The sequence below is a fragment of the Camellia sinensis genome, chromosome 5, assembly GCF_055761805.1.
Source record: "Camellia sinensis isolate YWXY chromosome 5, ASM5576180v1, whole genome shotgun sequence".
Lineage (NCBI taxonomy): Eukaryota > Viridiplantae > Streptophyta > Magnoliopsida > Ericales > Theaceae > Camellia > Camellia sinensis.
Window position 1 is genome coordinate 151,897,051 of NC_138965.1, and position 13,789 is coordinate 151,910,839.

Here is a 13,789-nt window from a genome sequence, read left to right on the forward strand (position 1 = left end):
TAGCATTTGTTTTCCCAAATGAATTTGGGTTTTAGAGGCTTGGTGAGATCCATCTCCACTCATACTCTTGCAAACTTTCCTCTGGTTGCCATGGTTGTTGTCCAATCAATTTTTAGGGGTTTGCCAATGGTTTTGGCAATTGCAAACAAAACTTTATCTTGATAATACTCTATCGGAATCTCCGAAAACCGAACCCATACTGCGGTTATTGTTTCAAAGGCTTCCAATGGTTTGAAATTTGGTTCCCATCTCCTAATAGTAAGATAGTGATCCATTAGCACCCAAGGACCTCCAGTATAAACCTTAGAGTAGTCTTATGGGTTAGAGAATTTAAAAAAAAAAAAGAAATTACAGCCCAAGTCTATAGCATTGAATTCTTCTTGGAGCCCCCAGATATTTTTCACTCTAGTGCATAACATTTTATATCCAATGTTTTTTCCCAGGAGTCTGACAATTAAAGCATTCTCCCATGGTTTCCTGATCTTCTCAAGGAGTTTTTTGGGAAGAGAAACTTTGGGCAAATCCATGTGATCCAAGAAAGAGTGCACAATGAGATTTTGGCCCTCTGGATCATCATCTTCTTCATCGGATGAGAGTACTTCCACTATACTATCAAAGGTATAGTCACCAGTTCTAACCTTAATCAGAGCTTCTTTGAAGGATTTGACTGAAATGTTCTCCTGAGGTGCGAGAGTTTGTGTGTATGGGCCTTCTTCCCTTGTTTCTGTGTCCATAGCTACTTCATTTTCCTCTTTTAGATGTTCCAGCAGATTAGAGCTCTTGATTTTTTTGGTGCTTTGAACCAGATGGTCTTCTTCTTCTGTGGACTTAACAGTGCTCAGTGTGTCTAGATAAACAGAAGGGTTATCGGAAGTCGCCATCTCTAACACTATCCTTAAACCTCTTTAAACCCTTTTCAACTACTTCAATTGCTGTTAAAGTAAAATGTTTATGAAAATATCTAGAAAGAGGAATAAAAAAAAACAGCATTAAAGACAAAAAATACAGAAAATGTATTATTTTTTTTTATCTTCAACAATTTTATAAGTCTAACATAATTATATAGTGCCCTCTAAACAAAAATGTTATATAGACAAAACAAAAAATATTAAAAATATTTATTGCAGCTTAATGTAACTTGCATTCATAGTATTTTGATGGTGCAAAATGATATTCCGCTTAAATAGTAGACATGTGTAATAAACAAGTGAATACTAAATATTCGATCTATATAATTTCTCAATTCTAACACAAAATACTTATTATATTGAATAAGTACATTTTATCTAATAAAATGATTTTTTCCATAACCTAATAAACTAATATAATCAATTTATAAGAAAATATTATAAATTTTCTTTTTATATAGGGCAAAACACCAATAAATCCCAAATTTTAATTTGTTAAATCATTTGGTACTGCCTTTTATTTTGTAGACTAATAAGTCCTATTTGAATGTTAATTACGTATATACCCATTTGTTTAACACGTAATTTTTTTTGATAAAGGACAAATGTAAGTTTTTACTGATGTTGTAATGACAAAAATACCCAAAAAGTTTACTATAAGCCTTTTTTAGATTTTCCTCCTTTCCAAACATCAGCAACATCAACAACATCATCAAAATCATCAAACATCAACTACATCAGCAACATTAACTACATCAACAACATCAAAAACATCATCAAACATCATCAACATCATCAACGTTGTGAACATCATCAACATCAACAACATCATCAATATCAACTACATCAACAATATCATCAGCATCATCAAACATCAACTACATCAGCAACATTAACTACATCAACAACATCATCAAACATCATCAACATCAACTACATCATCAACGTCATCAAACATCAGCAACATCATCAAAACATCAGCAACATCATCAAACATCAGCAACATCAACACCGTCATCTTCGAATAACCCCCAACACCTTCGTCTTCGAATTCGAGTTTTGGAAACCCTAGCAATGGCGGACCAATCGGCCGCCGTCGATCTCATCCCTCCAAACCCTAACCCTACCGACTTTGATGCCCTCGCAATCCCACCCCTTGACTCCGCCTTTTTATCAGACTCCTTCTTCTCCGATCTCGCCTTACCCTTTGACGCCGATTTCGACGACCTCGATTTCACCTTCGACGATCTCTACCTCCCCTTCGACTCTGAAGACTTCCTCAACTCTTTCCCCTCTCAATTCTCCTTCGATCCGAGCCGCGACGCTTCCACGATCCTTCAGATGTTGATGTTGATGTTGATGTTGAAGAGATTAGAAGACCTGCAAAATGAAATCAATATGGGTAAAAATGTAAACTCTATATAAAATATATCAAAAACATATATCATACCAAAAATAAAAGGGACTAAATGATTTAAGAAAAAACACTTAAGACTAACTAGAACGACATTTATTAAAATGAGATTTATGAGTATTTTTTCTTTTTATATATAGCATTACTTCCTTTTTTTTTAATCTAAATTCACATTACTTTTTCTCGTACCGTACGTTAGTCATTTGGTGTAAAAATAGCCATTTTAGCCCTTTCTACACTCCTCGTCCACGTCCATTTAAAACTATGTGAGTTTTCTTTTACCTAAATATAAATTTAGAATTATTATATTTCAATGGTTGATATAATATATAGAGAAAAAGATGGAAATAAGTGGTACAAACCTCCACTCTCAGCTACACAATAATTTTTTACATAACGCAACTTAAAAATCGTAAATTTTGATTCTTTAAATTATAAAATGAGATCACTTTGCAATTTGAGTTTGAAATTAAGAGTATAAAATAATATTCAATCATAGTTAGAAGGTGCCAGTAAAATTAAGCACATTAAATATTTATTTACTTTTAAACTTAGAGTTGTTTTTTGTTTATATTTATAATAGAAAACATATCTATATATTATATTAGCTAAATGAAATTTCTAATGAGAAACCTTTTAAAAGCGCAAAACTTTCATTCTTAAAATTATTGATTTTTTAATTTATAAAATAAATTTAAAAAAATTATTGACTGATTTATTTATTTAATTACTTTAGAAATAATAATTATTCCTTAATTTATGGATTTCAAACGGAAAGATAACAAAAATATTTCATAATCTCTTCATTCTAATCTCTTTGACCGATTTTCAAAAGAAAATATTAAAACTTGCCTTCCTTCTCTCTACCCCAAAAATCAGATAGTAATATTTTTTATGAGAGTTGTGGGTATCTATCTATAACTTATATATTATATTAGAGACTTTTTTTAAGGTCTCTGACATTAAAATTTTATAAGATAAAATATATATAATATTTTCATAATAGTTAAGGTTCCTTAACAATTTCACAGATAAAATTCGACTCAAATAAATTTTGTCCGACTCACCCTGTCTTAAAGAAATTTCAATTTTCATAGACGGGGCAAAATTTCTCTGAGTCGAATTTTATCTGTGAAAATGTTAAGGGATCTCAGTTAATAAAAAAATATATCTTGGACCTCTCCTACTACACAAAGTTTGAGAGGGATATTTCACTAATTTTTCCATTATATTATAACATAACAAAAAAAAAAATCATATATATAAACAAATAAAATTAATAAATTTGATTTTTATTATTCAGTCAAAATCTTTCTTTTGCCTCTCAATATCCAATTTTAAATTTTAAAATTGTTAAAATTTATCTAAACAAATCTAATTTAAAAATATCTTCCACCATTATAATTTAAATCAATAAAATTCACATGTTTATTGCATATTTAACTCACAACATAACTTACCTAAATAATAATAATTAAAAACAAATAGAAACCACAGATAAATTAAATTTTAAAAAAATAGAAACCCACAACTTCATCTTAAATAAATTGAAAAAAAATATAAACCACACAAAAATAAAGAAGATAATAATTTAGATATGATTTTAAAAAATATGACAATATTTAAATTTAAAGTATAATTTAGTAATGTAATTATATATTTTTTTGACATATATCTATCAAAATTTTAAATAATGGAACAAATTAGTCAATTTTCAAGTTTTATTTAAAGAATAATCTGATTAGTCATCCCAACTTCTAGACTTCCCAGGCACTGACGGAGGAGCTTACAGATTGGGCTAGGTGAGGTCTAAGTTGTTGGAGGTAACATCCTACCACTGTATAAATTTATTTGTTTTTTAATTTTATTTTTTTTCCTATGTGATTCTCTTTCTCTACTATTGATTTGGTTTTGGTTTCAATTTTAGTGAGATTTATGTGTTTATTTACAAGTTTGCATGGTGGAGAAGAATTATTGGTGATGGTGGTTACAATCGAGGTATCTATGCCCATTATATTCTAAGGATTTTGATTGGATTTTGTTTTATTCAATGAAAATCATAAAATTGAAGTAAAAACAAATGATTATAAAAAAAAATTAGTTTAGGGACGTTTACACACAAATCATAATTTATGAATTTATACTCCATTAAGTTCTAACTAAGATTTTTTGAACCTTCAAGTCTCAATAAATTTTTAATAGTCGGAATTATCCTTCAAACAATGATTGTTCGTCATCTATGATTATTTATAAAGGAACATGATAATTTGACATTTATTTTGATTTTCAAAACTTTAAAACAACAACTTTCAAGTTGAAAAAAAAAATTAAAAAATTATGTGCCCAAAAAAAAAAAACTTAAGTTTTATTTTTTTGAATTTTTTTTAAAAAATATTATTTTTGGTGCAAAACTCAAAATTTTGTATTTATAAAGGATCATGATGATGGAATATTAATGTGTAAAAAAAAAAATTGATAATGTTCTCAGTTTTAAAACTGGAAAAAACTAATAATGTTTTCGGTTTTATTGGATAGTTCGAATCAAACCAATAAGCAGAAGGGCAAAAACGTTTAATCTTATACTCTGTTTTTTTTATCAGTTAGTGAAACAATTATCTGGAACACTACTATACAAAATTGATAACATTCTTAATTTTAAAAATTGAGAAAAACTGATAATATTCTCAATTTTACTAAATAGGACTTATTGATTCAAAAAATCTTAGATAGGACCTGAGCTACCATAACATTTGTAAATATGACTTTTAGGTAATTAACTCTTATAAAGTGTGAAAATTTACTGGAAATTCAAGATTTTACTGTAATATTAGATTTTTGTATAACTAGATAAATTTAAAATTTTTAAATATGATTGTATTGTTTATTTTTATCCTTTTTCTGTTTCATTATACCATTACTGCTATTTGTTAGTTTGTTAATTATAATTCAATTAATTGAAAATGAAAGCTTTGTATGACTTTTCATATATATTATAGTTAATTTGTTACCGATATAGTTGTGTATAATAACATAATATATGAAGATAATCTCTAAAGCCTTGTTTGGCATGATCTAAAAAAGACAAAAAGTTAAAAAGTCACTATCCTATTTAAGTCACGTCATCTTATTTAAGTTACATCACATCTCTAACACATCACTTCAAATTCAACCCATACCCAATCCATATTTCATAAAAAGTCAAAAAGTACACTTATTTAGATCATCCCAAACCACCCCTAAATATAATTTCTATTTTTTTATGTGATTAAAATAGTCCATCTTAAATAGCATATAAAGAAGTTAGATGATTTATTTTATCCCCAAAAAACCCATTCTATTTAGTTTTTTTACTTTCAAAATTTTTAAATTGAAACGTCAGTTGTTCATGTTCACAAAACAAAAAATAAACACATATCCAAAAGTTACAATTTTTTTTTTCTTTTTCTTTTCTTTTTTTCTTTTTTTAATAGGTAGGATATTTACAAAGGAAAAATCTTTGGCACCTAATTTTTTTTTTCATAATCCAACTAATAATGATGTGGTCATAAGTGTCAATTTTTATACAAATATAAGAAGAGAATTAATCAAATTATACATTTAACTAACCACATACTAAAACTTTTACTATTTCAAGATGCTATTTCACTATAATTTCAATTAAGAGAATCTTCAACCCGTAATATTATTTATCAAATTATAATTTGATAGAAATTTAAAAAGATGAAGCCTTAGAAATCATTATTTTCTCCATCAAAATTGACAAAAAAAAAAAAAGGGATAAGAATGAAAGTTTTTTTTAAAAATTGATAAAAATTTAATGAAAAAGTTAAAGTAGTTCATATCAAATCAAATTTTTTGTTTAAATTTAAAATCAAATATAGATTAGAAAAAAAATTAAAGGAAAATGATGAATGGTTCGAAATATTCGGAAGTCTTCTTATTCTTAAAGATTAGAAATCCCTGCGCGTATTACATTCATATTGTATTTTTAGTTATGAAATTGAAATCAACATAAATGTAACTTAAATTATTGTATTAATAATAGAAATATCATATCAATTATTGTTAAATATCATTTCACTTCATATTTAATAATAAAATTATATATTTGTCTTAATTATAAATTTTTAATTTATATATTTTCATATGTCATAACTCATTTAACTTCATTTAATCATGCTTAACTTTTTGTTACTCAAAAGACAACCTAAGAGGGGGGTGAATTAGGTTTTTACAAATAAAAATAATAATAACCTAATAAAAATTATGACTAGCACAATAGATAAATATAGTTAATGAAATAAAAATAATTAAAACAAGTGTTCTAACAACTATGTCAGTTAATAATTTTAGCACAGTGAAAATGTGAAATATAATTATGGAAATTTAAATAAAATAAGGAGATAAGGGAGAGAGAGACAAACAAATTTATAGTGGTTCGACTTCAACTCGGCTTACGTCCACTCCTCAAGCTTCACTTGAGATTTTCCACTATACTCTAACTCCACAAGGTGTTAGTAACCTTTTCACAGATGGAACAATCATCCACAGATTTTACACACACTTTCTAAGTCAAGAATACTGAGTGTACTACACTTTTACAAGGTTGAAAAAAATGTGTTTTTGCTTTCACAGAAAGCTACAAGAATTATCTCTCAAATATAGATATAAAAATGAAACTCTGGTTTTTCTGTAAACCTCACACAGGAAAGATGGGTTTAAAGCTATACGTCTCAGTGTATAATTTTTGAAAGAGGATGTAAACAAAAATTGAAGAACACTTCTTAGAAAATTTTTCAGAGAATAAATGAAAGTGATTTTAGAACAAAGAATATTTTATGGTTTCTATAACTTGTTTGTAGTTTCTGTGTCTTGTTCACATCAGAGGCTTTGGTACATATAATGAAATTTATAACCGTTTATAGCCGTTGTATTCATTTGAATATCTTCCACTCGATCATTACTAATTTAAATATCTTTCACTTGAACCTTTTGGCTTGCTGCTGTGCTGGGCTGTTTGAACCTTTGTTTTGGGCTGTTTGAACCTCTGGTTTGGGCATTATTTTTGGGTTGAAATGAACTCCTAATTTAAGAAAATATTAAATACATTTAAACAATATTTAGGATAAAAGTTTAGGTGAGAAATAATGGGACAAAATAAATTTTGATTCTATTTTTCTCTTTCAAATAAATTAAAACATAATTAAATAAATTATAAAAAAAAAATGGATTCTATTTTTCTTTTTCAAATAAATTAAAATATAATTAAGTAAATCATCAAAATAAATTTTGGATTCTATTTTTTTCTTTCAAATAATTTAGAACATAATTAAATAAATCATCAAAATAAATAAGTCTAACACTTTTTTTAATACAAATTATCAAAATTGCACTAAATAGATTTATAATATATTTTATTTTTTTGATCTAATAATTTAAAAAGTTATAAAGATAAAAAGTTAACTTATAAATTTCATCTATACCACAAGATAAAATAGTAAATTATTTCAAGATAATTATATATCTATTTTTTTAATTTATAAAGTCCCGTGCATAGCATGGGTTACCATTCACTCTATTCGGTTTTAATTTCTAGAATTCACTTTTCAAAAAAATTTACTTTTTTGTTTTCCGTATTTTATTGTTTTCACTTAAATTTTTTTTAGACACACCTAATGTACGAGTACGAAATAATCTTCTCGTATAATCCTGTTGATCAAGTTTGCCCTCCTCCAAACGTCGTCACTTTACCACCTAAAAATACAAACCTGAGATAGTCAGCGAGAGTGTGCCGAAAACCTCTCTGATGCCTAAGTCAGCAAAGTAGATAATAGACACAAAAGCTCTGTATATTTGAGAATTAGAGTTGTGATACCTGTGCATAGGTCCTGTTACGAACTTTTATAGGTTCTGCCTAGTACAATTCTAGCACGACTCCAACTCTACTTAGAAGAGTCCTCCCAAGAATCACGTTCACAAGGATACTCCTTATCCTCGGAACACCCTAAATATTGCAAGCTAAGTGAGTAAGCTCAAATCTTTTGTCTCGGTTGGTACTACATTCAACCGAGCTTTCTTGGTTCTGAGCTACTTTGGGTAGAGTCATGGTAGCTATCACTACAAGAGGGCCCAATGCCAAACTACACACAGCTCGACCTTCTTCCTTGTTAACACCTTGGTCTGCCCTAGGACTTAGGTCTAGATAGTGCGGTCAAGGCCCTGGAGGCACCTTTAATTGGCTTGATGCCTGGATGGCCCAGGACCGAGCTATCGTAGCTCCAACTCCGGCCCATAGCTCAGTCCAAATGTCTAAAAAATAGGGTACTTAGCTCGGTCCAATTTATTCACATAAATTATCCTCTCAATTGCCCCTTAATTCCATCTACGTAGCATGATTAAGATTATTTGTCTTTTAGCCATGCTAAAATGTTTCAAACCAATCGAGCCAAAATACTCAAACTAACCTAGCCAAAAATGTTTTATCCAACCGAGCTAAGTTTAGCTCGGCTTCCAGAACCCATACAATCGAGCTAAGTTTAACTCGGCTTCTAGAACCCACGTTGGTTAAATAGTCCATCGTCTCAGATATCTGACATCGTGTCCTTACTAGGACATGTGACGTGCATTAATTGCCGTTTTGTACTGTAACAATCATTTCACACTACTCAAATTTTTTTTGAAAAGACCTGCCATTTTACATCCATTATATACATAGTCCCTTACCTTCGAACAGTCACCGTTCACTATTCATCTTCAAGCCCGAAAAATTCTTGTGATCTTTACTCCAATCCTGTACTTTTGAGTTCTTCAAGCCCCGGTACCATCATTGTCGTCATCAAATCGAGCTCAAGCACTGTTGCTGGAACACTTTTCACTGATCAGCGTCGCATTCTCCACTCAAAAACTGGTAAGTTTCCTGTGCTTTTAAACATTCTCTGTAACTTTCTATGTTCTTGGATTGTGAACCCATCGATGATACAACAATAATATTTTTAGTATTTGTTATGTGTAAAAACAAACTCAGAACTGCATTAGCTCCTAAAAACTCCACACTTTAGGGAAAACTCTCCCCTCCCACTTGGAACTGAAATCCAACAAGGCTTTTGGTTTTGATCCAAAATCGTCCTGAAACCGAGCTACAAATTTGTTTGTGCTCACTTAGACGCGTTTCACCAAACTAGGAAAACTTTATTTAAACCTGACCGTGCTAAAATCTCACCCTTGCTCAGGATGAGGCTAAAACCTTGCCTCAATTTTTAGCCGAACAAACTAATTTACACTGATGCCTTAGTCTAGTCACTAGCTGGCCATAACACATTCTATGTTTTTCACTGTGTAGACTTTGACTAGGTTTTATCCAGGCACACCATTCACCACAACGCCGGGCTAAGGTGCCGGGCAGATTTTTATAAACAAACTAAGGATACATTTATGGGCAAATACCAGTTCCTCGTAAGGTTGCCCGGTGCCATAGCCAAGTTCCGAAGGAAATACAACATTCCTGACGATGTACAATTCGAGCTAGCCGAACTGGACACCACGTGCTGGGGCAAATCGAGCTTCGTCCCTTTTACCTTTATATCCATCGTAGAGGCCGAGCTACGGTTCCCTGTCCAGCCCCTCATCTACGAGTTTCTTAGGCAAACCAGATTGTGTCATACCCAGTTATCCACAAACACATACAGGATAATAAATAGAATCACCGAGCTGAATCGCCAACTCGGTCTCAACCTTGGATTGGTCGAGCTATTTCATCAATATTCGCTCAGCCAAAATGACAACGGTTAGGTCTATTACCTACGCATCAGAAAGGGCTGAGAGAAAATCGTCAAGAGTATGTCAGACAAGGATCTGAACGACCACGATTTTCTCTAGGTTTCTAGTAATTTTGAAGATCAAGAGGCCCAAATACTGGGCTACATCATCAACTGGAATAAAGGAACCCTTGGTGAGCATAGATCGGTCGTTATAAAAATTGCATCGTTAGGCTACCGTGCTAATACTTACTCTTTTTGGCAAATCTAAGGCTAAAAACAGACTACGCCTAAGCTAACCAAGCCGGGCTACGAGCTGGCTTACAGTATTGCCACCGCGATTGGACCGAGCTTTTAGGAGTAATACCGTCGTATCACTACAGTGACAAGAGGAAAAGCAGAGTCACAGACTTCCTACTTGAGTCTTCGCCTGAACCAGATCCCAACCTAGCTCAGATCAACCTCATTCCCCTCACCGAAGAGTAAGATATGGCCAAAAAAAGGGCGGTGCGAGCTCTTATCACCGAACAGCCCTCTGTTGAAGTTCAAACCGAACAAGTGTCCTTTTGTCAACCGCGCGAGACCGTGGTCGCCTTTCTAACCACCAAGGCAACCACGTCTCGGTAGAACAAGCGCGCGGGCACCTCGTCAACCAAACAACAACATTTGGTGGATGAGGATGAGACCGTGCTTCTTGATCCCGTGCTACTTAACCCAAAGCCTGCCCGTTCTAATCGAGTAGGCCCTTTTAAATGGGTACAAGCAATGTCCTACAAAAACCGCGCTGTGTCCACCAAGGATTCAGTGGTTACTGAGAAGGACCACATGCTCGCGTTCAACCTTTCAAAAAGCCTCTGCCTTCCAACAGACATGGAGTTTCACGACCACTTGACTGAACTAAAGGCCATTTGGTCAGCTTCAAAGTCTATGGTGCTAGTAAGTCCTCCACTTGTTATTTTTAAGCCTGCTGTGTTTAGCTATTTGCTCGGTTTGTAGCCTAACACCTCTTCATTTAAATCGCAGGCCCTGTAAAAAAACCATGTAGCGCATAAACGTGTGCTTGAACTACGAAAAACAGCGTAGTCGGTCGTGGCTGATTCAAACGCAGAGGTAAAGGCAAAACTAGCCGAGGTGGCTGTTGAAAAATGAACGACTGGCTAAGCTAGTCAACACGGCCGAGTCTAACAAGCAAAAGGCCTTGGCTGAGAAAAAAAACTGTTATTTGCATGAGCTCATCAAGCTAGAAAAGAAAAAGAATGCTGAGATCCAAGAGTGGAAGAAGAAGACGGAGGACGCTAAGGACCGGGGTTATAAGGAGGGAGAAAAAACCTACGTCCAACAGTGTGAGGCAGCCAAAGACATATTTTTCAAATGCGATTGGAAGGCTGTGCTAAAAAGCTCGGTCAAGGGCATGACTCCGGAATTTTTCTGAACCCTTCCTCCACTTCATACCGAGCTATATGACGGACTATGCAAACGCAGTCCAGTAGAAATTCCTTCAAGAGGGGGAGAAGGAAGTAGAGACCCTTGACCCAGTTAATGCTCCTCCTACCAACACTAACCTTGGTCGCCAGTCTTCACTACCCACTCGGGTGGATCTGCTCAGTCAAAATGTTCCAAGCACGGTCGACGGAGTGCTTGTGACCAATCTAATTTAGAAAGCTGAAGCCGGAACCGACTTGCCCAGTAGCGAAGTCCGTGGTGGCCTAGATACTGACCTAGATGACCTTTTTGTTTAACCAGGAAGCCTTTTCTCTTGTTTTTTGTTCTGTGAAAAGTAACCGGACTATATGCTCCACCTCTTGTAATCACCTTTTAATCAATGAATTTTTTTTTGTTATTTTTGCTTGGTCACTATGTTTTTCCTCTATTGTAGTGCATCATTTTAACTGCATCCCTTGCCGGGCTCACCAGCTTTACTTTACCTTATCCTACTAACCTTCATTGGCCAAGATACTTATCTCGGCTAAAGAAAAACTTGTTGGTCAAACCTGCCAACCTTCTTAAGCCTAGATCCTTATCTTGGCTGAAGAATGCAAAAAGAGTTAGTCAAACCTGCCAACTCTCTTAAGCCTAGATCTTTATCTTGGCTGAAGAATGCAAAAAGAGTTGGTCAAACCTATCAACCTACTTAAGCCAAGATCCTTATCTCGGCTGAAGAATGCAAAAAGAGTTGATCAAAACTACCAACTTTCTTAAGCCTAGATCCTTAACTTGGTTGAATAATGCAAAAAGAGTTGGTCAAACCTGCCAACTTTCTTAAGCCAAGATCCTTACTTCGGCGGAAGAATGAAAAAAGTGTTGGTCAAACCTCTCAAAATTCTTGAGCCTAGATCCTAATCTCGGCTGAAAAATGAAAAAAATATTAGTCAAACCTGCCAACCTTCTTGAGCATAGATCCTTATCTCGGCTAAAGAATGAAAAAACTGTTGGTCAAACCTGCCAACCTTCTTGAGCCTAGATCCTTATCTCGGCTAAAGAATGAAAAAAAAGTTTTGAACAAACCTGCCAACCTTCTTTATTGCCCTCTAGTCGGGCAATGAGTATGAACAATTTTACAAACAGAGGAAAGAATTTTTACAAAAAAAAATGTCCACTTGTTTTATTAAATATCAAAAAGAAAAAATTACAAGCGTTTAAGAGAGAGTTAAAAATAAAATACTTTGAGATTGGCTGTGTCCATGTCCTTAGAATAGCTTGGTCATCCACATCTTCTAGGTGATCTGCCATTTTCCTGCCAAACCAATCACTCTGTATGGTCTTTCCCAATTAGGTCCTAATTTGCTATCTCCAGGTACCAAAGTGTTTCCTATTACTTTGCGCAGTACCCAATCTCCAATATTGAATTACCTTGGGTGCACCGTTTTATTATATTTCTTGGACATCTCCTGTTGATACAAGGCAATGTGTACCAATGCCCTTTTCTCTTCTCTCTTCTGCAAGGTCTAATTCTAAGGCTATGGCCTCTTCATTTAAGTTTGGATCAAAATTTTCACTTTTAATGGTGGAGAGGCCAACTTCCAGAGGGATTATTGCCTCCATGCCATAAGCCAAGGAAAAAGGTGTTTCGCTAGTTGACCACCGAGGTGTAGTTCGGTAAGCCCACAAGACGTGGGGAAGTTCCTCATCCCATTTGTCTTTTGCTTTTTCTAGCCTCTTTTTCAGACCATCTAAGACTACCTTATTAGAAGCTTTAGCCTGGCCATTGGCCTGGGGGTACGCCGGCGTAGAGTTATAAAATTCTATCTTGTATTCTTCGCAAAAACCCCTAAAGTTTTTTCCATCAAACTAAGTGTCATTGTCAAATATTAAAGCCTTAGGTATTCTAAACCAAGTCATGATGTTCTGACAGACAAACTTCTTGACGTTTTTCTCTTTAATGGAGGCGAGTGCCTCTGCTTCTACCCATTTGGTGAAGTAATCTGTTGCCGCAATAAAGAACTTTTTGTTGCCCAGAGCAGTTGGGAGTGGTCCAACAATGTCTAGGCCTCCCATTGTAAAGAGCCAAGGGTTGGTCAAAGGTAGGAGCTCTCTAGCTGGTTGATGTATTTGATGTGTGAACTTCTGACATTTTTCGCACTTCTTGACGCACTTCTTTGCGTCCGTTTGCATGTACAGCCACCAATTCCCTTACGAAATAGCTCGGTAGGCCAGGGACCGCCCTCCTTGATAACTCCCACATACGCCTTCGTGAATCTCGAACAAGAATGCCT

At 33.6% G+C, this 13,789-nt stretch overlaps 1 protein-coding gene across 1 annotated transcript; it reads right to left on the minus strand.

The window, feature by feature from the left end:
• Positions 1-12,944: 12,944 nt before the first annotated feature.
• Positions 12,945-13,571, minus strand: LOC145791790 (uncharacterized). The gene is made up of 2 exons (XM_082872229.1): positions 13,435-13,571; positions 12,945-13,344 (listed from the first exon to the last, which is right to left on the minus strand). Exons 1-2 carry the CDS (start codon positions 13,569-13,571, stop codon positions 12,945-12,947), a joined length of 537 nt encoding a protein of 178 aa, XP_082728355.1.
• Between the last annotated feature and the right edge of the window lie 218 nt (positions 13,572-13,789).